Source organism: Neovison vison, chromosome 7 (assembly GCF_020171115.1).
Source record: "Neovison vison isolate M4711 chromosome 7, ASM_NN_V1, whole genome shotgun sequence".
NCBI lineage: Eukaryota > Metazoa > Chordata > Mammalia > Carnivora > Mustelidae > Neogale > Neogale vison.
Genome location: NC_058097.1, coordinates 57,326,769 through 57,352,303, shown reverse-complemented (window position 1 = coordinate 57,352,303; position 25,535 = coordinate 57,326,769). Strand labels below are relative to the sequence as shown.

Sequence of the window (25,535 nt, the reverse complement as noted above, 5' to 3'; positions counted from 1 at the left end):
ACTCATGGGCAGATCCTGTGTGGCAGGCTCCGTGCTTGCAGCTGGGGATGCAGCAGGGAATAAGCCACACAGTCTACCTTCATAGAGCAATTAGACAAATAGGGCAGAAGAGATGGTCAGGGATGGTGGGCCCAGAGTGGAAATGATGCACCAGGAAGTGAAGGCGGCCTCTAAAGAGACTTTCCACCCTTCAGGCTGAAGAACACAGTGCCAACATCCATAGACCCATGGGGTCAGCCTTTAGGTCTCCTCCACTGTGCCATGGAGGTGGGGAGGCTGGACCACCCCATGCCTGGCAAGAGGTATGTGAATCTTAGCTATGCAAGGTGACACTCTCCCCCTCCCCAACCCTTTTCACATTATGGGGTTTTATGGCAGGAACTCCCTCTTGCTCTCCAGTGCACAGCAGGTCACTGTTTCAGGGTTTATAAAGGAGTCTATTTGGGGCACCTGGGTGGCTCAGTCAGTTAAGTGGGCGACTCTTGATTTTGGCTCAGGTCATGATCTCAGGGTCCTGGGATCAAGCCGTACATCAGGCTTACCCCTTAGTGGGGAGTTGGCTTGAGGAGTCTTTCTCTCCCTCTGCCCCTCCCCCCACTTGCTCATGCTTTCTCAAAGAAATAAAAAAGATGTCTATTATCAAATGACAGTAGGCCAGTAGCCCACCCAGTAGCCCAGGGCACAGGATCCAAACTGGCCTTGTCTCATTCTCCATCCCCCCCACCAGTTTTGTTTTGTTTAGTAGGTACCATGCTCAACTCAGGGCTCAAACTCGTGACCCTTAAATCTAAAGCCACATGCTCTACCAACTGAATCAGCCAGCACCCCTGATTCTGTTCTTATGTCTATGCTGAAGGGGGAAACTGAGGTTCAAGGGGGTGGGGCCCTCTCAGCTTTTGAGGAGAAAGAGGCAGGGTTGGGAGCCTCCCCTTGGATCCTGCTGAGTGTGGGGGCACTGTTCCCTCTGCCTCTCTCAGCTTTCCTGCTCCGCCCCACCCAAGCACCTTCCCAAGGACCTCCCCCAGGACAAGGGAGGGCCCCCAAGGGTCAGAGAGGGTCTGCCGGACCAGGGAGGAGCCCATTTATCCCCTCCCCATCGCCCCACAGACCCCAGTGGTAGGTCCAAGGCTGCTGTTTGCACCTAACAGGGCAGAGTTCAGGGATAAGGGCCACAGGTTGTAGGGGCTGGGGGCCTTGGTGTCTAGATGCAGTTCCTGTGCCCCCAATGGCAGCCCATGCCATGAGCTGCCCCCATGCTCAGGCCAGCTTCAGGGTATATCCTTCTGAGTCCAAGGCAGGGAGCAGCAGCTCTTTCTACCCAAGGTTCCTGTCCCCGTGTTTAATAAAAACGACCATTTTGTACCAAATCAAAACAAAAAAACAAAAAAATCCAAAACCCAACTAAAAACCAAACAAAAAAAACCAGTCCAAGCGGGCAGAGAGTCTCTGGTCTGAAACACTCCTGAAATGGGGTAGGGACAGGGGCTAGTCCTTAAAATCAGTCAAGCAGTACACACCTAAGGCGGATGCTGAGGACCTGCTATGAACATGCTCAGAGAGTGGGCAAATGGGGTCACTGGGGATCTACAGAGGACCACTTAAGTCAAGTGGCTGGGCCCCTTGGGGTCTGGCTTGGGGGAGCATCCCCTTGGAGGGAGAGATAGGCACCAGGAGGTGAGGAGCCCCATGCAGTCCTGGAGAGATACTCCACTAGAGGCTGCCGCATTATCCTGCCAGCCAGCGTGGGTGAACAACCGCACTGTCGCTGCCTCTGGGGAGCCCACCAAGACTTAGTCCACGTCCCAGCTCGACTCCAGGGAGTAGGTTTAGGAGTCGCCAAACAATCGGGGTGTGTGAAGTTGTGGGCACAAGCTCTTCAGGAGAGCCACCGGGTCAATGGGTGAGGCTACAGCGTGGCGGCGGCACGGCCACCAGGGCCGACCCCCTGCACCCGTCCAGTGACGTCAGCATCAACAAAGTACCCAGGTGCATCAAATAGACTGGAGGCTGCCCCCGCCGCCAGTCCACCTGCTGGGCACAGCCCCTGGCCCCATATCCAGGGCTCCTTCCCAACATCCGCCCGCACACGGTAAGGGGCGGCAGGAAGTCCAGTAGTCGTAGAGAAACGACAGAGGTACCCTGGCATGGGATGAAGAAAGCTCAAGCCGGAAAGGGTCCTGCCTTCTAAGAGGCTCAGCAACCCGAGCGTGCGAGTGTGCGGTAGGCCGACCCGCGAGAGGGGCTAGCGCATGCACGTGGGGGCCAGGGCCAGTGGAGGGCAGTCGTGACCTCCAGGCCCACTCCTCTCCGAGCCTGCAGCTACGCTTGTCTGTGAGGCGGCCGTGACCTGGACGAAGAACGAACCCGCTACCGCACTCGAAACCCGCGGCAGGTGCAGCGTGAAGTAAGCGGCCCAGGAGCGCGAAGAGCGCGAGCCTGACTTCTGTCCTCATTAGACACGGCGGCCTTGGCCTCAGAGAGATCTCTGCGCTTATGCAAGGGCCGCCTAGACCCGGCAAGTACTGGCTATTAGAACATCCGCCAGGCTGGCTCGTGGGGTCACTTTTTGCAAGCGCGCGTGCGCAGGGTATTTATGTATTTCGTTTGGCACGGCGCCTTCACATTCTTGTTCCGGATTGGTCCTTGGGTATAACGTGACTTTTTTACATGCGCGTTGTCCCCGCTGACCCGGAAGTTTTCACCCCCTTTAAAAGCTTGGGCCCGCGATTCGCGGTCTCTTCCTGTCTGTGCCAGGGCGGCGCGTGGTGCACGGTGATCGATTGTGACGCCCCGGCTGCGCCCTCAGGTGAGGCCGCCGCGGTCGCGGTGGGGGGTACGAGGAACGATTCAGGATTTTCCGGGACGCGATGAGCGATCCCTGAGGATCGGGGCTTCTTCCGGGGGAGTTTCCCGTTTTTTTTCCGGAAAACGTGCTGAGGAACGTGGAGGCGTAGGAAAGTTAGTTTCTCGGTGTCCCGCTATCTCCGTACCTTTGCCCGGGAGCGGGTTCGGGGGTGCGGATTGGGCCGTGCAGTCGTGAGTTGAGATAGGAGGTTTCCGTTCTTAGCACACGGTCTACTCCGCGGCCAGTGCACGGTTTTTCCTCTAGTAGCTCTTTGTATGTCTTTGGTGTCGGACACGCGCTGTGGCATTTGCTTTGATTCGTGTGGTGGCCCTCGGTGGCAGACCCGGGTTTCCATTTGACTCCAGAGAAGCAGAGCGGAAGCAGCCTGACTCTCCCCCGTGGCAGAGCTCGTTAATAACCTGGTTGGGATTCGAATTCCAGCGGATGCGGTTTCGGGGTACCGGGTGTCTCCCTTGCAGACAGGGTCCGCGCAGCCGTTGTTGGCCGGGGCCTGCCAGCGCTTGGTTCCTGGGGTCCTTGGTGAGAGAGAGAGATGCTTCTTGCTCACATAACAGCTAAGTGGTTTTTCTAGGACCCAGAAAGGTGGGCCCAGACGTTCACCGCCTTCCTGGGTTCCACATAAATTCCCAGGTGGCCGCGTGTGGGCCAGCCTCGCAGTGGTGGGTGTGTCTGGGCTCTGACTGTTTGTGTTCCTAGGATGACGGAGTGGGAGACGGCTGCACCTGCGGTGGCGGAGACCCCTGACATCAAGCTCTTTGGGAAGTGGAGCACCGATGACGTTCAGATCAATGACATCTCCTTGCAGGTGAGAGGGGCGTGTGGTGGTCGCGCTCTCTCCAGCTTGGGGGTTGGGGGCACACGTGGAATCTTCCAGAAGGGGTGACTTGAAACTCGTTGCTGTAGACTTGAAGATGTGACAGTTAAAGGGGGGCTTCCTGATCACCACATCCACCGTGTCTGTTTTTCCTTCGTATTTTGTTAACCCGGTTGCTACACACGATGGTTCCCACGGGGGTTTTGTGTCCATGTTTTGGTTCTATTTTTCTTTTTTTTGTTGTTTTTGTTAAGATTTATTTATTGATTTGAGGGGTGCCTGCATGGCTCCATTGTTGTGTCTGCCTTGGCTCAGGTCATGATCTCAGGGTCCTGGGATGGAGCCTCCTCTGGTTCCTTGCTCAGGGGAGAGCCTGCTTTTTCCTCTGCCCACCGTTCTCCCTGTGTGTGCTCGCTCTGACAAATAAATACTTTCTTTTCTTTTCTTTTTTTAAGATTTTTATTTATTTATTTGACAGAGGGAGAGAGGGGGAAGTGGGCTCCTTGCTATGCAGAGAGCCTGATGCGGGGCTTGATCCCAGGACCTTGAGATCATGACCTGAGCCGAAGAAGAGGCTTAACCCACTGAGCCACCCAGGTGCCCCAAGTAAATACTTGAGCTTTTTTTTTTTTAAGAAAGTACATTTTCTTTTCTTTTTTTAAGATTTTATTTATTTATTTTAAAGAGAGAGAGATCACAAGTAGGCAGAGAGGCAGGCAGAGAGAGAGAGGAAGGGAACCAGGCTCCCTGCTGAGCAGAGAGCCCGATGTGGGGCTCGATCCCAGGACCCTGAGACTATGACCTGAGCCGAAGGCAGAGGCTTAACCCACTGAGCTACCCAGGTGCCCCAAGTAAATACTTTCTTAAAAGACAACTTTTCAGGTGCCTGGGTGGCTCAGTGGGTTAAAGCTGCTGCCTTCGGCTCAGGTCATGATCCCAGGGTCCTGGGATCGAGCTCCACATCGGGCTCTCTGCTTAGCAGGGAGCCTGCTTCTTCCTCTCTCTCTCTCTGCCTACTTGTGATCTCTGCCTGTCAAATAAATAAATAAAATCTTTAAAAAAAGACAACTTTTCACTTTTCCCTAGTGCCCTCTTAGGGGCTGGGGAAGTTGAAGTCAGTGTCATGCCAGAATTTGGTTTTGAAAGATGTGCAAGGCTCTGCCATAGAGGGGCGCCTGGGTGGCTCAGTGGGTTAAGCCGCTGCCTTCGGCTCAGGTCATGATCTCAGGGTCCTGGGATCGAGTCCCGCATCGGGCTCTCTGCTCGGCAGGGAGCCTGCTTCCTCCTCTCTCTCTCTGCCTGCCTCTCTGCCCACTTGTAATCTCTCTCTGTCAAATAAATAAATAAAATCTTTAAAAAAAAAAAAAAAAAAGGCTCTGCCATAGAGCTGGATGTTATATCCAATCCCTTCCAGGGCATTTGTTGTTTGTGAATTACCCTGCCCAGTGTGGAGCCCTGCATGGAGACCTAGCTGCTTGCCTGTTTGCGTAGGTGGTTCTCTGCAGATTGTCATTTTGGTATCAGAATTTTCTCTTCTCCTTCATTTATTCGTGGTGTTTATAGAAATAGGATGTGGTGGGGCTTCTCGTGTATAAGTGATAGAGTGACGTTTGGGTGTATTTCACAGTGAAACAGTTGACAGTAGTACTGTTGACATACATGTAGTTCCTCTGATTTGAACGCCCCCCTAACATTTTGGTGTTTTACAGACATTTTCTTGGGAAACGATGCCTCTGTGTATAGGAAGCGTTGTTGGATAATTCTGCTAAAACAGTGGTTCTCCGGTGTGATCTTCCCCCACCCCTTATAGGTGACACTTGACAATGTGTGGATACATTTTGGGTTGCTAAAACCCAGAGGGGTGCTACCACCGTACTGGATGCTGCTAAACATTCTGTGGTGCACAGGACGGCCCCTGCAACAGGAGTTCCTTCATTGAAAATGTCTGTGGCACAGAGTTTGAGGAACGCTTAAAACTGAAATCATTGGGGGTGCCTGGTGGCTCTGTTGGTAGGCGTCTCCCTTTGGCTCAGGTCATGATTCCAAGGTCCTGGGATTGAACCCTGCATTGGGCTCCCTGCTCGACAGAGAATCTTCTCCCTCTCCTTCTGTATGCCGCTCTGCCTACTTGTGCTCTTTCTCTATCTCTCTGTCAAATAAATAAAATTAAAAAAAAAAAAAAAATCACGGGGTAGCTGACTAAGCCTGGGTAGCCTAGTTAGTTAGGTGTCTGCCTTCAGCTCAGGTGGTGATCCCAGGATCCTGGGAAGGAGTCTCATTATCAGGCTCCTTGCTGTGCAGCGGTAAGTCTGCTACTCCCTCTCACCTGTTCATGTTCTCTCTCTCTCAAATAAATATTTAAAAAAAAAAAAACTAAACAGATCATAAGTTGTGATCTTCTTGGTTCTCTATCCCCCTCCCTTCTTCCCATTACAAAGGAGGTGTGCTTTTTTGGTTTAAGCCTTTATTTATTTGAGAGAGAGAAAGCACAGACAGAGGGAGAAGCAGACTCCCCACCCCACTGGCCGGGCAGCCTAATGTGGGGCTCCATCCCAGGACCCTGAGATCATGACCTGAGTGGAAGGCAGACGCTTAACCAACTGGGTCACCCAGGTGCCTCAAGGAAGTGCTCTTAGTGACTTTGATGAAGACACTTGTTAAGGTTACTTGTTTTGTGGCAGGCAGGGCCTTCACAGTCAAGCCACCACAGATGGGTGGGGACTACCCCCACTGGGTGCTCAGTCCCTCTGGTTCTTGGCCATCTTACTACTAACGATGGTCCTTCCATCCCCTCTCCCTGCTGCCCCAGGACTACATTGCGGTGAAGGAGAAGTATGCCAAGTACCTGCCCCACAGTGCGGGGCGCTATGCCGCCAAGCGCTTCCGCAAGGCGCAGTGCCCCATTGTGGAGCGTCTCACCAACTCGATGATGATGCATGGCCGCAACAATGGCAAGAAGCTCATGACTGTGCGCATTGTCAAGCATGCCTTCGAGATCATCCATCTGCTCACTGGTGAGGTAGGACTGTGAGGCCTGATGAGGCAGAGTGCCCGTAGTACAGCCTGAACCCAACAGCTGCCCCGTGGTGTGTATGTCAGGGTACTTTAGGGTTTAGGGGTGAGGAGGGGGAGGGATGTGGACTGATGTCATGTTCGTGGCTGCCTTCTTCTAGAACCCGCTGCAGGTCCTGGTGAACGCAATTATTAACAGCGGTCCCCGGGAGGACTCAACCCGCATCGGGCGAGCCGGAACAGTGAGGCGTCAGGCTGTCGATGTGTCCCCCCTGCGCCGTGTGAATCAGGTGGGCTTGGGGCAGAAATGGGCAAGTAGGAAGGTTTCTTCTGCCTGTGTGCTTTACCTGGAGTGTCCTTTGCTCCAGGAAGCCTTCTGCATTACCATCACATTCAGGGCAGATACGGTTCTGGCCCCGTCCTGAGCAACGTTTCCCTGAGGCATGGTTTCATTTGAGCGTGTGTTGTTACATACTGTGTGTGGGTGTGTGTGTTTTTTCCACAGACCATTTGATCATCAGCTGGGGGCATTGTCACCACTGCCCCCTTAACAGAGATAGAATTGTCTCACATTCTATGCCTGCAGCTGTCCCCAGTGTATCCTTCGTAGCTGTCTGTTGTCAGTCAGGGTCCAGGTGAGGAGCGCGCACCGCATCGCGCTTCCCTGCAGTCCAGGTTTCCGATCTCCTGTAACCAAGCACCCAGCGTCAGCCTTTGTGTCCACACTTGTTTCTGTGGCCCCCGGTCTGATCTCAGATCTGACAGCATTTCACCTGGGGCTGCCTTTGGGCCCCTACTGTGTCTCGTCTCTGTCGCAGGGGGGCCAGTGGATGCCAGGCAGTATGGTAGCCAGCATTTGTTGGGGTGCCTAGGCTACGGAAGACAGTGGTCCTATCTGCTTTGGGGGCATCTGCTTAGCTGGCCCCTGTGCTCCCTAGGCCATCTGGCTGCTGTGCACAGGTGCACGTGAGGCTGCCTTCCGGAACATCAAGACCATTGCTGAGTGCCTAGCAGATGAGCTCATCAATGCAGCCAAGGTGAGTGAGGACACAGGGGTGGGGCCAGTTCAAGGGGAAGCTGCTCCAGCCTTCAGAACTGACCATCTGTCTCCTTGCAGGGCTCTTCCAATTCGTATGCTATCAAGAAGAAGGACGAGCTGGAACGTGTGGCCAAGTCCAACCGTTGATCACCTGGCTGTGCCTTCAATAAACCTGTCTGTCCTTGGGGCAGCCTCACCCACCTGTGCCAGTGTGTGTCCTGGGGGGCGCTGGGGTGGATGGCCCCAGGGTCCCGAGTTGCTGGCCACGTTTCTGACCTGTCTTTTGGCCTTTGGGGACTGGGGTTCACCAGGGAGATACTCTGCTCAGGAAGCGCCACTGACTTAGAACAATGGAGAGCAGGCCTGGCTGCCCGGAGGGTTCCAGTGTGTTGGAAATGAGAGGGGTGGGTTGTCCTGGCACAGATGTTACTCTAGTCTGGGGAAGGGCTTGGTGTTTATCTAGGAGATCTGGGTGATAGCCCACCACACTGAGAGGCATGTTTTCTGTGAGCAGTACCAGGGAGAGGTATCAAAGGCCAATGATCTGGGTCACTGTTTCCAGCTTCCCGCCTGCTGGTTTGCCAGGGGCCAGCCCTATCCAGTACACTGTGGGGTCTGCCCACCTTCCACCCCAGAGGCTCCTCTTTGCTCTGGCCAGCTTCCCCCTGAACCCCAAGCTGTCTGTGCACTCTTTTTGTTTTTTTCCTTTTTTTGTTTTTAACATTATTCATTTGATCATAAGTTGATCATAAGAGCACTCCAATCATAAGTGCTCAGAGAGGCAGTCGGAGAGAAGGGGAAGCAGGCTCCCCACTTAACAGAGAGCCCAGTGTGGGGCTCAGTCCCAGGACCCTGAAATCACGACCTGAGCCAAAGGCAGAGGCTTAACCTACTGAGCCACCCAGGCACTCCTGCCTCTGCATTTTGTGTACTAGTCAGGACTGCAGCAATCCTGAGTACCCACAGAGTCACTGCTATATCAGGTTCACCTGATTCCACCAGTAGCTTGAAAGTGGATTCATGAGGTGATGGAAGACTTGGGTGGTGGGTTGTTATTGCCCACCCATGGGGCCAGACTCACTGGCCTGTCCCCTGTGTCATCTATCACCTTCCTGCCACCCCCGACATCCGGCCAACGTCAGGCTTGGTGTTCATCCTGGAGGGACCTGTCTCGGGGGCGGGCCAGGCAGTCAGACAAGTCTGACAGGTACCTTGGGAACCTGGGATCTGGAGGGAGTGGTGCCAAGGCAGCACCTTCCTGCAGGGAGGGGCACCTAGTTTGCAGCTGCTGGTAGGCAGAGTACTGGGGTCAGAACTGCCAGGGACGTGTCAGGCAGAGGGAGGTGGCAACAACAGGTAGGAAGAGCCCAAGGCCCACTGGGGTCTGTCGTTGGGAATCTGGCACCTGCTCTGGGCCTCTGTCCTTTCTCTGTGTTGCTGGGCTCCAATCCTGAGGCTTGCATTTCCTCTCTTCCTCATCTGCCCCTCCTGGGATCTGGTATGGACCCCCCCCAGAATCGAACTAGTTCTTAGAGGTCCCCATCTTTTGTTCCTCTCCATGTTGGAGCCTCCCCATTGCTTGTCTGGGCTCCTGCCTGGTGAGGAGTCCTCAGCTGTCATCTCTGCCCCTTCTCCACCCAAGTCAAGCTTAGGACCTACCATGCCCCCTGGGTCTGTCCCTGTCCCCCAATCCTTTCCTCCCATCTCTTCTCCCTCCCTTCTCCAGTCTTGATGCCTCTTTAACTCCCTACCTGGACACCCTTTTCCTTTGCTTCTATCCTGTGAGTCGCCTACCATTCTAGCCTCTGCTCCTTAGCTCTACACCCCCTTTGCTTCTGTTCTGTGCCCTCCAGAGTGCGGCCCCTGACACCCCCCCCCCCGTAGACCCTCCTCCACTCTTCCACTGCCCGCTTTCCCGGCTGACGGGCCTCTCCCCTCAGGTCCCGTCCGGATGCCCTGCCCTCGGCCGCCCTGGCTCCGCCGCCCCCGAGCCCCTCAGGGCTCAGGCCCCAGCTCCCCGAGCTCACTCTCTGCGCCCCGCTCACCCGGCAGGGAGGAGGGCCAAGACGACGACGGCGAGGAGGAGGAGGGGGACGGCAGCCCCGGCTCCGGCCCCATCCTGACCGCCGCATCCCCTGTGGAGTGTCTCATTTGCGTGTCACCCTTCGACGGTGTCTTCAAGCTGCCCAAGCGCCTGGACTGCGGCCACGTCTTCTGCCTCGAGTGCCTGGCTCGCCTGTCCCTCGCCACAGCGGGGGGCGGCGACGCGGTGGCCTGTCCGGTGTGCCGCGCGCCCACGCGCCTAGCCCCGCGCCGAGGGCTGCCCGCGCTGCCCACACAATCGGGCCTGCTGCCCCGCGACGTGCGTGCGCCCCTGCCGCGCCAGGGCTCTGTGCGCTTCGACCGTCGCCGCGGCCTGCTGTACCTGCGCCCGCCGCCGCCGCCGCCGCCTGGGCCGCGCAAGTCCCGAGCCGCGCGCCCGCCGCCGCTGCCACCGCCGCTGCGCCTTGGCCGCCCGCTGTCTCGCCGCCTGTCCCTGGCCAGCCCAGCCTGGGCCTTCAACGCCGCGGTGGCGCTGGCGGTGCTGGTGGCCGCCGGCCTCGTAGTCTCGGGCGTCTACATCTTCTTCCTCATCCCCCACGCCGCCTCCTCCGGCCCCGTGCGGCCCCAGCTCGTGGCGCTCGCCCCGGCGCCCGGGTTCTCCTGGTTCCCGCCGCGGCCCCCGCCGGGGACACCCTGGACGCCGCTCCCCGTGGGTCCTGACCTGGACACTGCCCTGCCAGGGGCTATGGAGGACGTGCTGGAGCCCGAGGCGGGCTCTGAGGACAAGGCGGAGGCCGAGGGGAGGTCGGACCGGCCCCCGGACCGCGTGTGGGGAGCAGAAGCCGGCCGGGGCTGGGCCCCGCGGGGACCGGGCGGGAGGAGGGTGTGGGCGCCGCGGTAAATGCACCCGTGTTGCAGGTCTTGTCTCCAGGGCTGGGATCCTCCGTGTCCTCCTGGTGGGGCCCTGCGAGGATCGCTTGCCCTTGTCCTCAGGGAGGACTTACCAAGGTGCTTGGAAAGCACCCATTTCTTTGAGGGAGGCCTAGTGAGATCGTTCCAGGCGTCATCACTAAGGAGCAGGGACCCTCTCAAGGAGCAACCTCTGCCTTCACTCCCACTAGGGCCCTCTGGGAGCACCCATAACCCCGAGCAACTGTGGGCATCAAGCTGAGGCTGTCCTGAGCCCCTCTTTGTGAAGGTCTTTCTGGGAGGCACTCCTAAACCTGATCTCCGTGAGGGCCCGGTTGGGAGGACCCTTGATCCTCATCCCCCAAAGAGTCCAGCTGGGGAGCCCCTCGGACCAACATTGGGTAGGTACCCTGCACGGGACCCCATCAGCCCCTCCGGAGGATCCCACTGAGCGCACCCCCAGTCATCATCAGACCCCGGGGGGAGAACTCTCAGCTGGCAGCTGGGGGGAAGCCTCTGATTTAGTCATCCTGTGGGCTCACTGCAGGTGGCTGGAGCCCCCAGTCTCTGGTGGTGAAGCTGCTACTGCTGTTGGCCCCTGGCCATGCCCCTCTGTGGGGCCCATCGCAGTCCTCCCCACCCCCACCCCCACCAGGGCTGTGGAGTTTATTTTCCAGTCTGCTGCCTGTAGGTTGGGTGTGGATGGGATCCAGCTATTTCCAAGCTGGTCCTGAGTTGTTTGCACTCATGGCTGGGTCTTGGGCTTGAAGGGGCAGGGGTGGCCAGGCCAGGGTTGAGGAGGGACACATAGGGCCTGAACCTCCACGATTAGCTCCCACTTAGTTCTGAGCACCAATCTGCAAGCAGGAGCCTCAACTACTGTTTGGGTCGTGGCTTCTGGGGTCCTGATATGCTGTGGGGCAGCTGTGGTCACCAAGGCTCATACAAGGTTGCCCTCTAGGTCAGGGCCACATGATTTGGGGGGTGGGTGCTCCTGAATCTTGCTGGCCCACTTGGAGACATCCTGGCCTCTCTCCTTGGGTGCTAGAACCTCCATCACCCCTATTTCCACTCATTAATTTCTCGAGACCAATTACTGCACGTCTCCTCCAGAGCTCCATCAACTTTTTTTGGCATCCCTGTTGTACCCTGAGGTGAAGCCTCAGCCTTGGGCAGCAGCCTACAGGGAGGGCAGCTCTTGGGTTCCTGTCCTCTTCCTCTCAGAAGCCTTCCTGGGTCAGTCATCACAGGGTAGATGGCTGCCACCCTCTACACAGACTGAACACAGGTCTTCTGTTTCCCCCAAGGCTCTGGAGCCCACATCCTGCCTCACTTGGCCCAGATTTGAGGTTCCATGTTCTGTGGCTGGGAATCTGGCATTTTCCAGAGAGAAATGTAACTTCTATGGGACTGGGGGTTCTCATTTGATCTGTTTACATGTGTGTCCTCAGTGCCTGGCACACGGGGGGTGCCAAATAGTTTTCTGGGGAGTGACGGCATTGCAGGTGACCAAGAGACACGCTGAGAATGCCTGTGGTCACTCTAGGCTCAACTAGTTTGGAGCCACCCTGGTCGAGGCATGTCAGCTGAGTTCCTTTCGATGGGAGCTGCTGCTTCCAGTTGGAAAGCCAGAGGGGGATCATCAGGACATCCAAGGGAGTGTGTTTCCAGACCAGTTCTTGTCCCACACCCAGGTGCCAATGTCACCCACAGTGACTGAGAGCAGGGTGCTGGGTCACTGGGCAGCCCTAGCCCCGCCCACACAGGGAGGGGACTTGGTCAGGCTGGAGCAGTGTTGGTGGTCTAGGTTAGTGTCTGCTAACTGCTGCAACAGAGAACTCAGACTAATTCTTCACAGTTCTGCAGGCCAGGAGTCTTGAAATCATGTTTACCTGGCTAAAATCAAGTGTCCTTGGGGCTAGCTTCTCCAGAGGCTCTAGGAGAGAATTTCCTTCGCTTTTCATCTTCAAGACCTGCATTCCTTGGCTTCTTCCTCTATCTTCATATTTTATTTTTATTTTTTTAAGTAATCTCTACACCCCATGTGGGACTCAAACTCACAATCCCAAGATCAGGAGTCCCATGCTCTACTGACGGAGCCGACCAGGTGCTCTGTCTTCCTCTGTCTTCAAAGGCAGCAGCATCTTGGCTACAAAGCTCTGACTGTCCTGCCTCCTGCTTTCACTTGTAAGGGTATTGTGAGAACTTGAGCCCGCCCTGATAATCTGGGATAATTTCCCCAGATCAGCATCTTAATTTAATCACATCTGCAAAGTCCATTTTGCCATCTAAGTAGCAGATTGACAGATGCTGCGGGTAAGGACCTGGCTATCTATGGGGGCCATTATTCACCTCACCATAGCGTCTCAGGTATCCTTCTTCTCTCCCTTCCCTCCTCCACCCAAGGTTGGGAGATTGGGGGGTGGCAAAAGTTGGGCCCAGCCAGGAGAGTAAGAAAGGGGCCCTTGGGCGCCTGGGTGGCTCAGTGGGTTAAGCCGCTGCCTTTGGCTCAGGTCATGATCTCAGGGTCCTGGGATGGAGTCCCGCATCGGGCTCTCTGCTCAGCAGGGAGCCTGCTTCCCTCTCTCTCTCTCTGCCTGCCTCTCTGTCTACTTGTGATTTCTCTCTGTCAAATAAATAAATAAAATCTTAAAAAAAAAAAGATTTTAAAAAAAAGAAAGGGGCCCTTAGCTGGTGGTGCCCAGAGAGGGGAGAGAAAATGCTCTCTGCCTGAGGGTGTTCAAGAAAGGCTGCCTGGAAGAAGACCCGCATCTTCGAAACAGCTGGTATTAAGGCAGAAGGAGCTGGGGCAGTAAGCGGGTGACTGAGGGCACTGGCAGGGCTGACCATCCCACACCCCAGTCCTAGCTAGCTTCCTCCCAGGGGTTAGGGAAGGTTCGGCTTCTCCACTCTCCCAACTGGGAGACTGAAACTTCAGTCTCTCCTTCCTTACAATGAGCCTGATGACAAATCCCAGGGGTCCTGAACATTCCTGTCTGCTAATTACTACCTCGATGACTACCCGTCCACTGCCCATGAACAAAGGGGCCGTCCAAAACCACCCTGGGGCCGGTATCATGGATCCTCTGCCCCAACCTTTCCTACCAGCCTCTGTGGCCACCTAGAGCCATGCCCTCCCCGCCCTCCCTCTGCCCACTTCAGCCCTGCTGCATAACCACCCCTCATCTGTCGCAGGCTTGCGAATACCCAGAGAGGGGAGTCAATCTCATTGCCTCGCATGGTGCCAGAGATGCCAGACTTTCTTCTGTAAAATGGGTGACAATAAACACTTTACTTGCAGGGAAAATTAGTTAACCTACAAGTATTTATTGTGCACCTGCTGTATACCAAGGGTGTGCACTGGGGACATCACAGGAACAAGGAAGGCCCTCACATGGCGGATGACATCCAGAACGCTGAGCAGAGCAACCATCATCTTGGCCACACTGCCTTCCTGTCAAGTTCGTGGAGTCCCCAGTTCCCCAAAGCTTCCCCATGTTCTCCCCCCAGCTCTGCCTTCTTTGCCCCCGGAGGGATGCAAGGTGCTCCGTTCTATAGGGATCTGGCCAGTCTCTCTTCATGAGAATCAAAGATGCCTCTGCCCGCACTGCACCCATCCCTGCCCATCGGGGTATCTTCTTGTGTTGAGGCCAAGGGAACAAGGGCCACAGAGGGCCTCACTGGACCCTGAGAGCCGCAGAGTCCAGACTCTGCGGGGAAACAGAGGCTGTTGGGCTCGGCAGGGTATGGATTCGAACCAGGACCAGAGAGCTTCCTGCAAAACACATTCTCCCCTCAACTCCACAGCCTGGTAGGGTGGACTTGGTTTTTTCCCCTCCTCCCCCGGTCCTGCAATTGGAGTTATCTTTCCACACTTGGGAGGCTTCCCCTTCTCACTAACACCCACACGCAAACCAGGGTGGGGCTTGGGGGAACTTCTTGCAATCCTGGCTGGGGGCTGCTTGAGTGTTGTCACAACATGGCAAGTGGCTTCTCTCTGAGCAAGTGAGCCTAGAGGGAACAAAGCCAAAGAAGCCACAATGCCTTTTATGACCCGACCACAGAAGTCATTCTATCATCTCCCCCATGTGCTAGCAGGCATCCTATTCACTATGGAAGGGACCTAAGTGAGTGTGTGAACATGGACAAGGGGACTCATGGTGGCCATTTGGGAGGTCAGCCCTCTACCTAAAGTGGAGTCACCAGCACAGTCCTTTGTCCTCTTTAGTCGACTGGGCCTGTGCCACACTCTTGGGCCCTCTCTCCCCGAGAGAGTCCCAGGCCTTTGGTTCAGGCTGAATCCCCAGGGTGATGACCATGTCACCCTTTCTGTGAGTTTGGGGGAGGCCCAGGAGAAGCCAGTGCCGGCCACAGTAGCACCAAGTAGGGACTGGGTCAGAACCAAGGACAGAAAGGAAAGAGTGACTGGCTTCATTCCCACCTGTCTCCAGGCCCCCAGATCTTAAGGGAGGGAGGAGACATGGAGCTGTGGGTGTTGACGGGAGTTGGGAGGGTCGAGAGGGGTGGCATTAAAACACCTGACTCTTTTCTAGGCCCCTTACCCTCACGTGTTGGAGGAACAGGAGTGAAGAAGCATTGTGGTGGCTCAGACCTGGGCTAGGCACCTTCCTGCAGCCATCTGTAGTGTTTCCACATCACCACTGGGGGAGGGCACACAGTGGGGAAGCAGGTGGCACGGGTGCTAGGGACCAGCTGGCCTGTTGCAGAATGTATCTGAGATTGGAGCTCTCTGCAGGAAGCTGGCTCTGCTGCCCTTATTCTGTATTGTCTGGAAGAGCCAGCTGGCACGGATCCAGAGGCTAGTGAGATGCCAAGGCAACTTAATCGTTTCAGAGAGGAAGCATGACTCATTCCAGGATCTACTCTGTCCCACAGCCTCGGTGAGCCACTGCAGTCATCCCTGTCCACTGTACCACTGGGCGGAAATAGCTCTCCTGATATTAGTGTCATTGTGTACCTGGAGCCCTAATCCACACCAGATCGTCTGTGCCAACAGTGTTATTTGTGGTAGGGGCTGTGGGTCACGCTGCATCAGTTTGTCCTTCGGGGGGCAGGGGACAGGGGACAGAGACTGGGTAACTAAGATCAGTTACATGGGTGCTGCATACCTTTGTTATTGTTTCCCAATGAAAACCCTGGACACCAAGACTTAGGTGAGGACACTTGGTGGCAACACTCAGTATGTGTTGTCATATATATTGTTTGGGACACCAAGACTTAGGTAAGGACACTTGGTGGCAACACTCAGTATGTGTTGTCATGTATATTGTTTGGGAGAAGTGAGTGCTGCGTGTGACCCCACTGGGAGAGGACAGCAGGAAGCTTGTGCCTGATCTTTCTTTCTTTTTTTTTTTTTTCCTGATCTTTCTTAATTCCTGTTTACATACCTCTTTCTTCTGCCAGATTTTGTTTTATTTATTTTTTAAAGATTTTTTTTTTTTTAATTTGACCCAGAGAGAGTACAAGTAGGGGGAGCAGCAGGCAGAGGGAGAGGGAGAAACTGACTTCCCACCAAGCAAGGAGCCCTACGTGGGACTTGATCCCAGGACCCAGGGAACATGACCCCAGCTGAAGGCAGACGCTTAACGAATGAGCCACTCGCGTGCCCCCCCTTTCCCAGATTTTAAATTATATCTTTTCAATGTAATAAACTGCAAATAAGGGCCATTACAACAACGTACTGGCAAGGACATGGAGAAAAGAACAGCTGGGCACTGCCGGTGGGAATGTGAGCTGGACAACCGCCGTGGAAGACAGTAGGGAGGCTCCCCACAACCTTAAAGATAGAAACCCCAAACAGTGCCGTAATTTGCGGAGGATAACGAACTACTGAGAACATACAAGCACCCCTCTGCTCACTGCAGCGCTACTTCCAACAGCCGAGCTGCTGACGCAGCCCACGTGTCCACCTGTAGATGACGGATAAAGAAGGCGCGGAGCACGGACACTGGACCACGTCAGCCGCAAAGAACCGGTCCTGCCCTTTGCAACACCGCGGATGTTCTCAGGATGTCCGCTCTCCGGACGTTCTGCAGAGCGGGTCGTCCCGGCCTCAGCGGCCAGAGACAGCACACACCGAGCCGCGGTAAGGGCCCGGGCCTGGCCACCCACCCCTCTGCCCACACCGACCGCCGATTTTCCTCCCCGCACCCCGTCTTCCTCCTGCCTAGGTCTCCAGGCCCTGAGTCCGCAGCGGCTCAACGCTAGGGCGACGAGCCGGCTTCCGCGGAGGCCGTCCCCGCGCTACTCCGCCGCACAGCCCAGGTCGGTCCCACTTAGGCTGGGGACGCCAGGGGCCCAGGAGGCGGGTCATTCTCCGCGCTAAAGGCGCATACAGGGCGTGGCGGGACCCTGCCACCTTCGACTCTCGTGCCGTCCGTCACTCTCGATTCCGCCGATGCGGGGACCCTTACGGACGCCCTCCGGGCCGGAGACGCGGTACCCAAGCGAGGGACCGATAAAAGCGGGACTACGGACAACTCTCGAGCTGGACGGCGGAAGTCCCGCCCCAGCAGGCGTCCCGGAGACGCCCCGTCCTGGGTCCTCATTGGTCAGTGCCGAGGCGTCGTCGCAGTGTCTTCTGGATAGTGTAGTTCCCGCCGCGGGGCTCCGTGCGACCGCGGGGTCCCGTGCGCCCGCGGCACCGAGTCCTCCGGATGCTACTGCCCACGCTCCGTGAGGGCGGGGTCCGTCGTCGCATCTTCGCCGAGCTGGGAGCTCCCAGTCCTGGCTCCGTCTCTCTGAAACTCGTCCTCAGCGTGGGGCGGGCTTCCTCTCACAGAGATATTGGTCCGCGCCGCGCGCTCTTCCGAGCCTCCTCACCGGCCCTCGGTGCCCGCCGCCCCGGCAAGGGGCACCCGGCGCCCAGTAGGCTTCTCGCGCAGGGGTGGTTGGGGACCGAGACCCCGACTGCGACGGTCAGCCTGAGGTCATCCTTCCGCTGGCTGGGCTGGCGTCGGGTCTGCGGACACGTGGGGCGACCCGGAGCCGCCTTTCAGCGCTCAGCTCCGCCGCCACGGCCGCCCGCGGCCGCGGGGACGACAGACCCGGCGCAGGGGGGTCGCGGGTGAGTCCAGGGCGCTCCCTCGGCCCCACTCACTCAGAGCCCTGTATCGGGGATGTTGGTAGCCTGAGGCTTTTCCTCCTCCTCCCGCCCGGTATCACCCGGGCTTTGGGGGTCACCCACAGTCCAGCCCGCAGTCCGGCGGTTATGCCAGTCGGTGGGATGTGATAGGGAAAGCGTTAAGGACACAGAGACCAGCAAATGCATGGTAGTGAGGCTGAGTGGGAACCCAGGTCCCACCGTGGTCTTCCAAGAACAGAGAGCAGGGGCAGGAGTCAGGCTTCAAGTGGATCTAGACCCCTGTTCTGAGGGCTCTGGGAGCCACGGGAGATTTAGGGCAGAGGGGGAGGTGATCTGACAGGGTGTTGGGAGGCTCCCTCTGGCTACAGAGGGAAGAAGGCGCATGAGAGGCTGCTGGTGACGGGTGGCTGCACCAGGGTGCTGGCAGTGGAGATGGCAGAGGCGCTTGCTCTCTGTCTGTTATCGCAGTGCCACCAGCCCAGTTGGTGGATGTGAGGCAGCGAGAGACACTGACCTATCAAGGAGTGGCCTGGGCGTTTGGACTCAGTGGTTTGATGGATGGACGATCTATCAACAGATGTGGAGGTCGGTGGCTAGAGCAGGTTCCGGGACAAGAGCTGGAGTCTGGTTTTGGAGACTTTAAGAGCAATCCATCCAGGAACGGAGGCTCCATGTGGGCACCGGGATGTGCGGCTCTGGAATTCTGCAGGATCCGGGCTGGCAAGATCCAAAGGATGGGGCTGGAGAGTGGGACTAGGAACAATGTGGGATGAAGGATGGCGGTGAATGCCTGGTGAGTTGTGGGAAGGGAGGCTGGGGACCAAGGAGGACCAGATGTTCTGACTGTGCAGTGGGTGGTCGGTGTCACTAAGGCACTGTGAAGTCTGGGCCTATGTTAGCATGGAATGGAGGGGGAGTGGCAGGAGGCCAAGGCTCCTGATTGGCAATTGGACCTGGGAAGCAGCCTGTGGCCTGGTAGAGATGGAGGGAGGGGCTAAGTGGGCCCGGGGTTGGGCTGATTCCCTGTCTGCAGGCTCGCCAGGGTTTTGTATTTGCCCTCTTTGGGGCCTGAGGGTTTTCATTCAGGGTTGCAGAGGCATTCAGTGGCAGGGAGGTCACCTGGTAGACAGGCAGTGTCCCAGGCCCAGTGGGCTGGACTCTGAGTGTGCCTCAGAATGGGAGAGGAGGATCATGACAAGTGAGAGGACAGCCCGTGCAAAGGCAGAGCTGAAGGAAGTGCGGCATCTCAGAGATCCAGCTGTAGTTCTGAGTGGCTGAATACTGAAGCCAGGAGCAGGGCGGGGTAGGGAGTCTTCAGTGCAGGGCAGGAGGGCGCCTGTGGCGGTGGCCACAGGAAGTGCGGGCAGGCTGGGGCAGGGTCAGATTGTGGTTGCTGGGCCATGAACCTTCAGGACACCACATGGAGCGTGGTATGTGGGGACGCCAGGGAGTTGCCAGTGGGATGCACTGGTTGGTTGTGCTGGAATGGTGTGGGTGTGGAACTGGGAGGATTCCGAGTATGTCATGTGCCTGCTGGGCGGGAGTGCCGACTGAAGGACCTTGGGGAGCCGTGTCTGGCCCTAAGGAAGAATGGTGAGTGTAGGTTTAGTTGCATCTGAGAGGTGTGATGTGAGGGACATAGACAGAATGGGGTGGGAGGAGAAAAGGTGAGGCCTGTGTGCCTGGACCAGAACATAGATGGCATCCATCCTGTCATGGCTGTGGGACGGATACAGAATCTAATATTAACGTGAGGAGAAAGGCACTAGTGGCATTGTGACTTGGTATTCTCTCTGAGGTCGCGTTCTGGAGGGAAAAGGATGCGTGGGGATGTGGTGGGGCGGAGGAGCTGGTGTTGTTGAGCCTGTCAGTGAGAGAGAGGGTGGTGCCCTTCCCTGTCAAAGGCTTGGATGTGTCCAGTGGTTGGTTTTTCCACCCAATCGCCAGCCACTAGGATCAGCGGAACCCATCACTGCAGGGTCAAGTGACATTTGAGGATGTGGTTGTGTATTTTTCTCCCAGGAGTGGAGGCTCCTTAACGTAACCTGGAGGCATCTATACCATGATGTGATGTTGGAGAACTTTGAGCTCATGGGCTCTCTGGGTGAGTCCCTACACCCTCCAACAGTATACTGACTACCTTCTGCCATTTCCCATGGGAACTTCTCTCTATCCCAAAGCTGGATCACAGGGTCTGCTTCCTTCCCAGGTTTCCCTATGGTGGGCGCTGTGACTGGGGTGGGCATACTCTCCCAGCAAATCTTCGAGCAGCTTTGTGAGTAGCTTCCAATAGGTATTACCTCAAGACTTCACAGGGTAGGGCGCCTGGGTGGCTCAGTGGGTTAAGCCACTGCCTTTGGCTCAGGTCATGATCTCAGGGTCCTGGGATCGAGTCCCACATCGGGCTCTTTGCTCAGCAGGGAGCCTGCTTCCCTCTCTCTCTCTCTTTCTCTGCCTGCCTCTCTGTCTACTTGTGATCTCTCTCTGTCAAATAAATTTTTAAAAAAATAAATAAAAAATAAAGAGACTTCACAGGGTAGAGTTTGGGGGCCAGCTCTTTTATAGGTATCCAGCTGATCCCACCAATCTCAGCCTCTCCCCAGCTTGGTGACCCCACTGGAGTCATGGCCTCTTTGTGCTACAAGTGTGCCCTCTTCCTCTGCAAGTCTTTGTGCAGGACTTCCCAAGTCCAGGGCCAATCTTGATCTCCTGTACTATTTCCATTTAATGTTAGATTTCTGGCTGTGTGGGTCAGACAATACCAGTTCATGAGGGGACGCTCACATCACATGGTGACCTGGCATCCCCTGGTTAGGCATTCAGTCTTTGATTAGCAAACTAGAAACTATTTCTCTAAAGTAGAATTGTTACCTGCTTAAGATGTAGACTTGCTTCCAAATCGTGGAGGTCTGTGCTGTGATTCTCCTACGGCCGCTTGCCACAGGCTCCGCACAGTGTCCCAGTTTGCCACAGACAGTTCCGGTATCATTGAATCTGCTGTATCGTAAGGCCCCGGGGGTTGAGCAGCCTGAGCCTGCTTCAGTGGCTTCTCTCTTTCTGGTTCCACTTAAAACAGGAAGCCTGATGGCTGACCTGGTGGATGGTTCAAAGCAGTAGATTCAGATGTTGTGTGGGTTACTTCCAGAATCCAGAAAGGCCTACCAAATATTTTTTGGTGGTTGATGGTGTGAGGTGCAACAATTAGATGGGATTTTTCAACCTACTTGGGCGACTGAACCCCTGAGAGCTTTGCTGAGGTCACAGGCCCCTGAATTTTTGGAGATTTTGTTTCTCACCCTTTTGTCTGCATATTTCTTTTCTTTTTCTTTTTTTTTCTAAGATTTTATTTATTTATTTGACAGACAGAGATCACAAGTAGGCAGAGAAGCAGGCAGAGAGAGAGAGAGAGGAGGAAGCAGGCTCCCTGCTGAGCAGAGAGCCCGATGTGGGGCTCCATCCCAGGACCCTGGGGTCATGACCTGAGCCGAAGGCAGAGGCTTTAACCCACTGAGCCACCCAGGCGCCCCTTGTCTGCATATTTCTAATGGAGGTGTCCGAAGTAGTTGCTGCTTCTTGCTCATCAGAGCCACACAGCATGTCATAATCAAGGGAACCCACGTGATGTTTATGCAAGATCAAGATGAAGCAGAACATACACTGTGGTTTGGTGTGAGCAGATGAAAGGAAATGGTTCATGGGGCTGCTTGTAAATTGTATGGAAGAGAAGGCACCGGCCAGTTCACTGTCTGCAGGCCCAGTGCCCGGATCTGCCTCTGGAAGAGCAGCCACAGTCAGAGAGACCACATTAAATTGAGGATGGATGGTCCACGGTCATCCTCCAAGATCCATCTGGATTGTTCTCAGGCCACACTTATGAGCTGCATGGGATGTGATGGGTGCCAGTGGCTCCGTTACCTTCATGTGGCTGGTGGTGGCATTAGTCCTTGCAGTTCCTCCAGAGGGCAGTACTGTTTTCGGCTGTCTGTCTTGGCAGGGAGTGGAAGCTTCCAGGGCTTTCATTTAGCTCTTAGCATAATGACCAATACCCCAAGAACATCCTTCGGAGGAACGCTGTACCCAGTTCCTCACTGCCAAAGACCTCTTTGGGTCCAGGCATTCTGGTTGCCTAGACGACACCGCTGCCTGTTGTGACAGGTGTACCCACCTTGTATTTGGTAATTAAGTGCTGCCCCTTGGTCTCTGCTACTCATGGGATCATCCCACAGAAAACAGAGCCCAACTCATTGGCAGCATCTCCTACAGTCATAACTGGCTTACAAAAGAGAGTAACCATGGAGATTTTCAATCCTCTCACTAATATATTTCTCAGTTATTTTAGTGAAGGGAATATCTTCTGTGTCTTTTTGTGGAACATAGTTTGGAGATGGTGTGTAAATTTTTTTTAAAGATTTTATTTATTTATTTGACAGACTGAGATCACACGTAGGCTATCACGCATTCTCCACCCGCAGAGAAGCACGACACACTGATGTTAAGAGCTCTTTATTTCAGCGTACCTTCTTCTACACTCTCTGGAGGAAAATCCCCTGCCTTCAGCGAGCGCCCTAGTAATAAAGGCTGTGCAAACCAATCAGGGAGAGGTACATGTGAAAAGCGCGTGGACAGTATATTGAAGCATATGGGGGCATGCAGGGATCACGCAGTGAGCACACTCTTTTCAAGCCAATGAGAGTGACTTCCTTAATGGACAACACTTGTTTGTCTCCTAAACTGCTCGTATTGGCATGTCGCCAGCAGCCATCTTGGCTTATACTTCCGTTCGGGGTCCCGGGCACCCCGACAGCTCCCCCTTTTTTGTTTTATGAAGTGGCAAGAGACCGTGCCTGTCTTAGGTTGAGGGGTCGACTCATATCCTTACCTGTCATCAAAGACTGTAGAGCATGCTACAGCTTCTGTCTTAGGTTGGTATATGGTCACCTCCTTCATTACCGGTCGTTGACTACCGGTCTAGCATACTGAGCCAAATTTGAGGGGAGCTGCCTGTTTCTAAAGCGGACATGGCTTGCTGGAAAATAATGCGGTCTCTGAGAGCTAATGCTCTTAGGCCTATGACTAGGTGGGTTAAGAATAACAATCCTAAACCAAACAATATGAATAAAGCCCCCAAACCTGCCCATTGTTTAGCAAATCCAGTAACATTTGCAATCCAAGATACAAGATCTGTAGCTCTAGCTATATCAACCCTTGAGGTATTAAGGGAAGATATTTCCTGCCGCAGGGTTCGCCTAAGATTGTCAAACTCAAAAGTCCAAGATCCATTAAGCAAAAGTCCAAGGTGTTTGGAAATGTTGGCTGCTCGAGATAGATTGGTGAATCGTGTGCTGGTGATACAGAGTCCAGTCATTGTGGATACACAGGTGGAAGTGAGGACCTCTGTGACAACGTCCATTTGTTCTTGTAGGAGGTCCACTCATTGACTCAGTAACATGATGCCTCTATGAAGGTGTTGATTGATGGCAGCTTGTGTTGAGAGGGCCGTCGCCGTGGAACTAGTGAGGTTATTGAGTGTTTGGGCAGTTGGCACGGAGAGTGCCAGGGCTGCTCTGGTGGCTGCTGCTGAGGTGGCAGCCACTGCTATCGCTGTGATGACGGCAGCGGTGATTCCAAAGTCTCTCTTTTCTCTAAGTATTACTGCTAATTCCCGATTATACACCTGCACCGGAAAAGGAATGTAGGTAGGGATGCGAGCTAGATCATGTGTGGAACTATTCCAGCAGCTAGACAAAAGGCATGTATCATTGTTTTCTGTACAATTTAGGAAGCCGTTGGAGACCCTTGAATAATTGGATAGAATAAAAATTAATAGGGTCCAAACACATACTGGAGTAGGGCTGAATGAAATGTTTACCATTTGAGCAATTTACTTTTACATTAGTTTCAAAGCTACTAGTGCTGATGTTGTATGTATAATTGCAGCTTTTGAAACTGCTCCCATTTAGGAAGGCCAAGGCATTGAGCTGGGTGCATGCACCTCCAGAGTTGCAGAGTAGCCAGGAGTCAAAAGGATTGGCACGTGCGGCCATGGTAGGGTTTCCATAGGTATAGTTATATCCATGGAAAGAAGAATTAGTAAAGGTAACAAGTTTAGGTGAGAAGGTTAAGTGACAGTTTGTGGAAACGCATACTGGGGAGAGTCTGCTTTGGCATCCTGTCCAGGTAGGGGGCCACATGACCTTTGAATTACAGCGAGGCAAGATGGTGGTAACAAAACAAAGACTCCCAGGGAGAAAGATTTTTGAGAAGTTGTTAGGAGCAGTAGTAGGGTAGTACTAAATATAACAGGCGAGAAGTATTTGCCACAGGCAGGGGAAAAGGCCAGGCCTTAACTATGGCTCATAGCTGGTGGCTTGCATCTTCATTCGTTTCCAGGGCTGCATTCGTCAGCGTCAGGAGGTTTAGTGCTAGGAGCAGGGTCTGCATCTTTTGCCACTCGTGTCAGTCATTCTGGTACCCAAATAGGTGTTTGGCGGTCCTGTGGAAAAACACAAACAGACCCTCGGGCCCATCTTAACACAGGATCCGGGCCCTTCCATTCTCCCGTGAGGATATCTTTCCATCGTGCCCATTGTTGTGGTGTTTGATTTGGGGAGTAATGACGATCGGCGGCTGAGCGCCCATCATTATCCAAAGTTAAAAAATTTAAAATAAAAAGGATTAGGTTAAGTTTGTCTTTTGGGGATCTGAAGGATGCCCCTATTCCCCCTTTTTGTTTTATTAAACAATTTTTTAAGGTAAGATGGGTCCTTTCTATGATTCCTTGGCCTTGTGGGTTATAGAGGATACCAGTTATTAATTGTATGCCAAATATGTCGGCAAAATTTGTAAAAGCTTTGGAGGTATATGCTGGTCCATTATCTGTTTTAATGGTTTTTGGGAAACCCCAATAAGTGAATGCATGTAAACAATGCTGAATAACATTACTTACCTTTTCTCCAGCTAGGGGAGTGGCTATGATAACCCCTGAACTAGTATCAACTGAAACGTGGACATATTTAAGATTTCCAAACTCTGGTATATGAGTGACGTCCATTTGCCAAATATGATTGGGTAAGAGACCCCGAGGGTTAACTCCAAATGATTGAACAGGTATGAGAGGTGCACAGTGTTGGCAGTCCTTGACTATTTGTCTAGCAATGATCTTTGGTATTTGAAATTTTCTTGTTAGGGTGGTGGAATTAACATGGAATCTCTCATGAAAGAGTTTTGCCTGATCTTGGATTGAGAAGATAAAGGTACTTTTAGTGGCCATGTCTGCTATACTATTGCCTTTAGTTAGGGGCCCGGGTAGATTAGTGTGAGCTCTAATGTGTCCTACGAAAAATGGTTGGGAGTGGCTGAGAATTAATGTTTGTAAAGTGGAGAAATAGGGGGCTATGACAGATTGTGGGGAGATGTACGGTACAGTCTCTAATACAGCTAGTGAGTTGACAACATAATTACTATCTGTAAGCAGGTTAAATGGTGTCTTATCTAATAATTTAAAGGCTAGAATTACTGCAGCTAATTCAGAGACTTGAGCAGATGAGGACTGTATGATGGTGGTGTGTGTCCATCTATGTAAACTGAACCGACTCCATTTTTTGACCCATCAGTGAAGACGGTTGGACAGTTATGTATGGGGGTATGTCTTGTTATTTTAGGGAAGATGATGGGGATATTCTTGCAAAATTGGATCCAAGGATGTTTTGGGTAATGATTGTCAAAATTTGCGATAGTGGTGCAGTAA

General features: G+C 54.2%; 3 protein-coding genes across 3 annotated transcripts in view; all 3 read left to right on the top strand.

Moving 5' to 3' along the window:
* Positions 1–2,711: 2,711 nt before the first annotated feature.
* RPS5 (ribosomal protein S5) lies at positions 2,712–7,929 on the top strand. The gene is made up of 6 exons (XM_044257480.1): positions 2,712–2,806; positions 3,563–3,671; positions 6,490–6,699; positions 6,854–6,982; positions 7,631–7,729; positions 7,810–7,929. The coding sequence occupies exons 2-6, from the start codon at positions 3,564–3,566 to the stop codon at positions 7,876–7,878; spliced, it is 615 nt and encodes a 204-aa protein (XP_044113415.1). The 5' UTR covers positions 2,712–2,806; position 3,563; the 3' UTR covers positions 7,879–7,929.
* Positions 7,930–8,643: 714 nt separating this feature from the next.
* RNF225 (ring finger protein 225) lies at positions 8,644–11,354 on the top strand. Its single transcript, XM_044257474.1, has one exon. The coding sequence runs from the start codon at positions 9,683–9,685 to the stop codon at positions 10,673–10,675; it is 993 nt and encodes a 330-aa protein (XP_044113409.1). The 5' UTR covers positions 8,644–9,682; the 3' UTR covers positions 10,676–11,354.
* Positions 11,355–16,666: 5,312 nt separating this feature from the next.
* The window catches only part of ZNF584 (zinc finger protein 584), a 36,149-nt gene continuing 27,280 nt past the window's right edge, over positions 16,667–25,535 (top strand). Inside the window, exon 1 of the mRNA XM_044257473.1 lies at positions 16,667–16,789. Coding sequence (XP_044113408.1) covers positions 16,714–16,789 — 76 coding nt within the window. The 5' untranslated portion in view covers positions 16,667–16,713. The remainder of the gene's footprint in view (positions 16,790–25,535) is intronic.

Bases quoted from the DNA above. Each gene is read 5' to 3' on its own strand.
- RPS5 (XM_044257480.1), top strand. From the start codon at position 3,564: ATGACGGAGTGGGAGACGGCTGCACCTGCGGTGGCGGAGACCCCTGAC. The intron at 3,672-6,489 runs GTGAGAGGGGCG...CTGCTGCCCCAG, and splicing joins TCAATGACATCTCCTTGCAG to GACTACATTGCGGTGAAGGA. The intron at 6,700-6,853 runs GTAGGACTGTGA...GCCTTCTTCTAG, and splicing joins TCCATCTGCTCACTGGTGAG to AACCCGCTGCAGGTCCTGGT.
- RNF225 (XM_044257474.1), top strand. From the start codon at position 9,683: ATGCCCTGCCCTCGGCCGCCCTGGCTCCGCCGCCCCCGAGCCCCTCAG.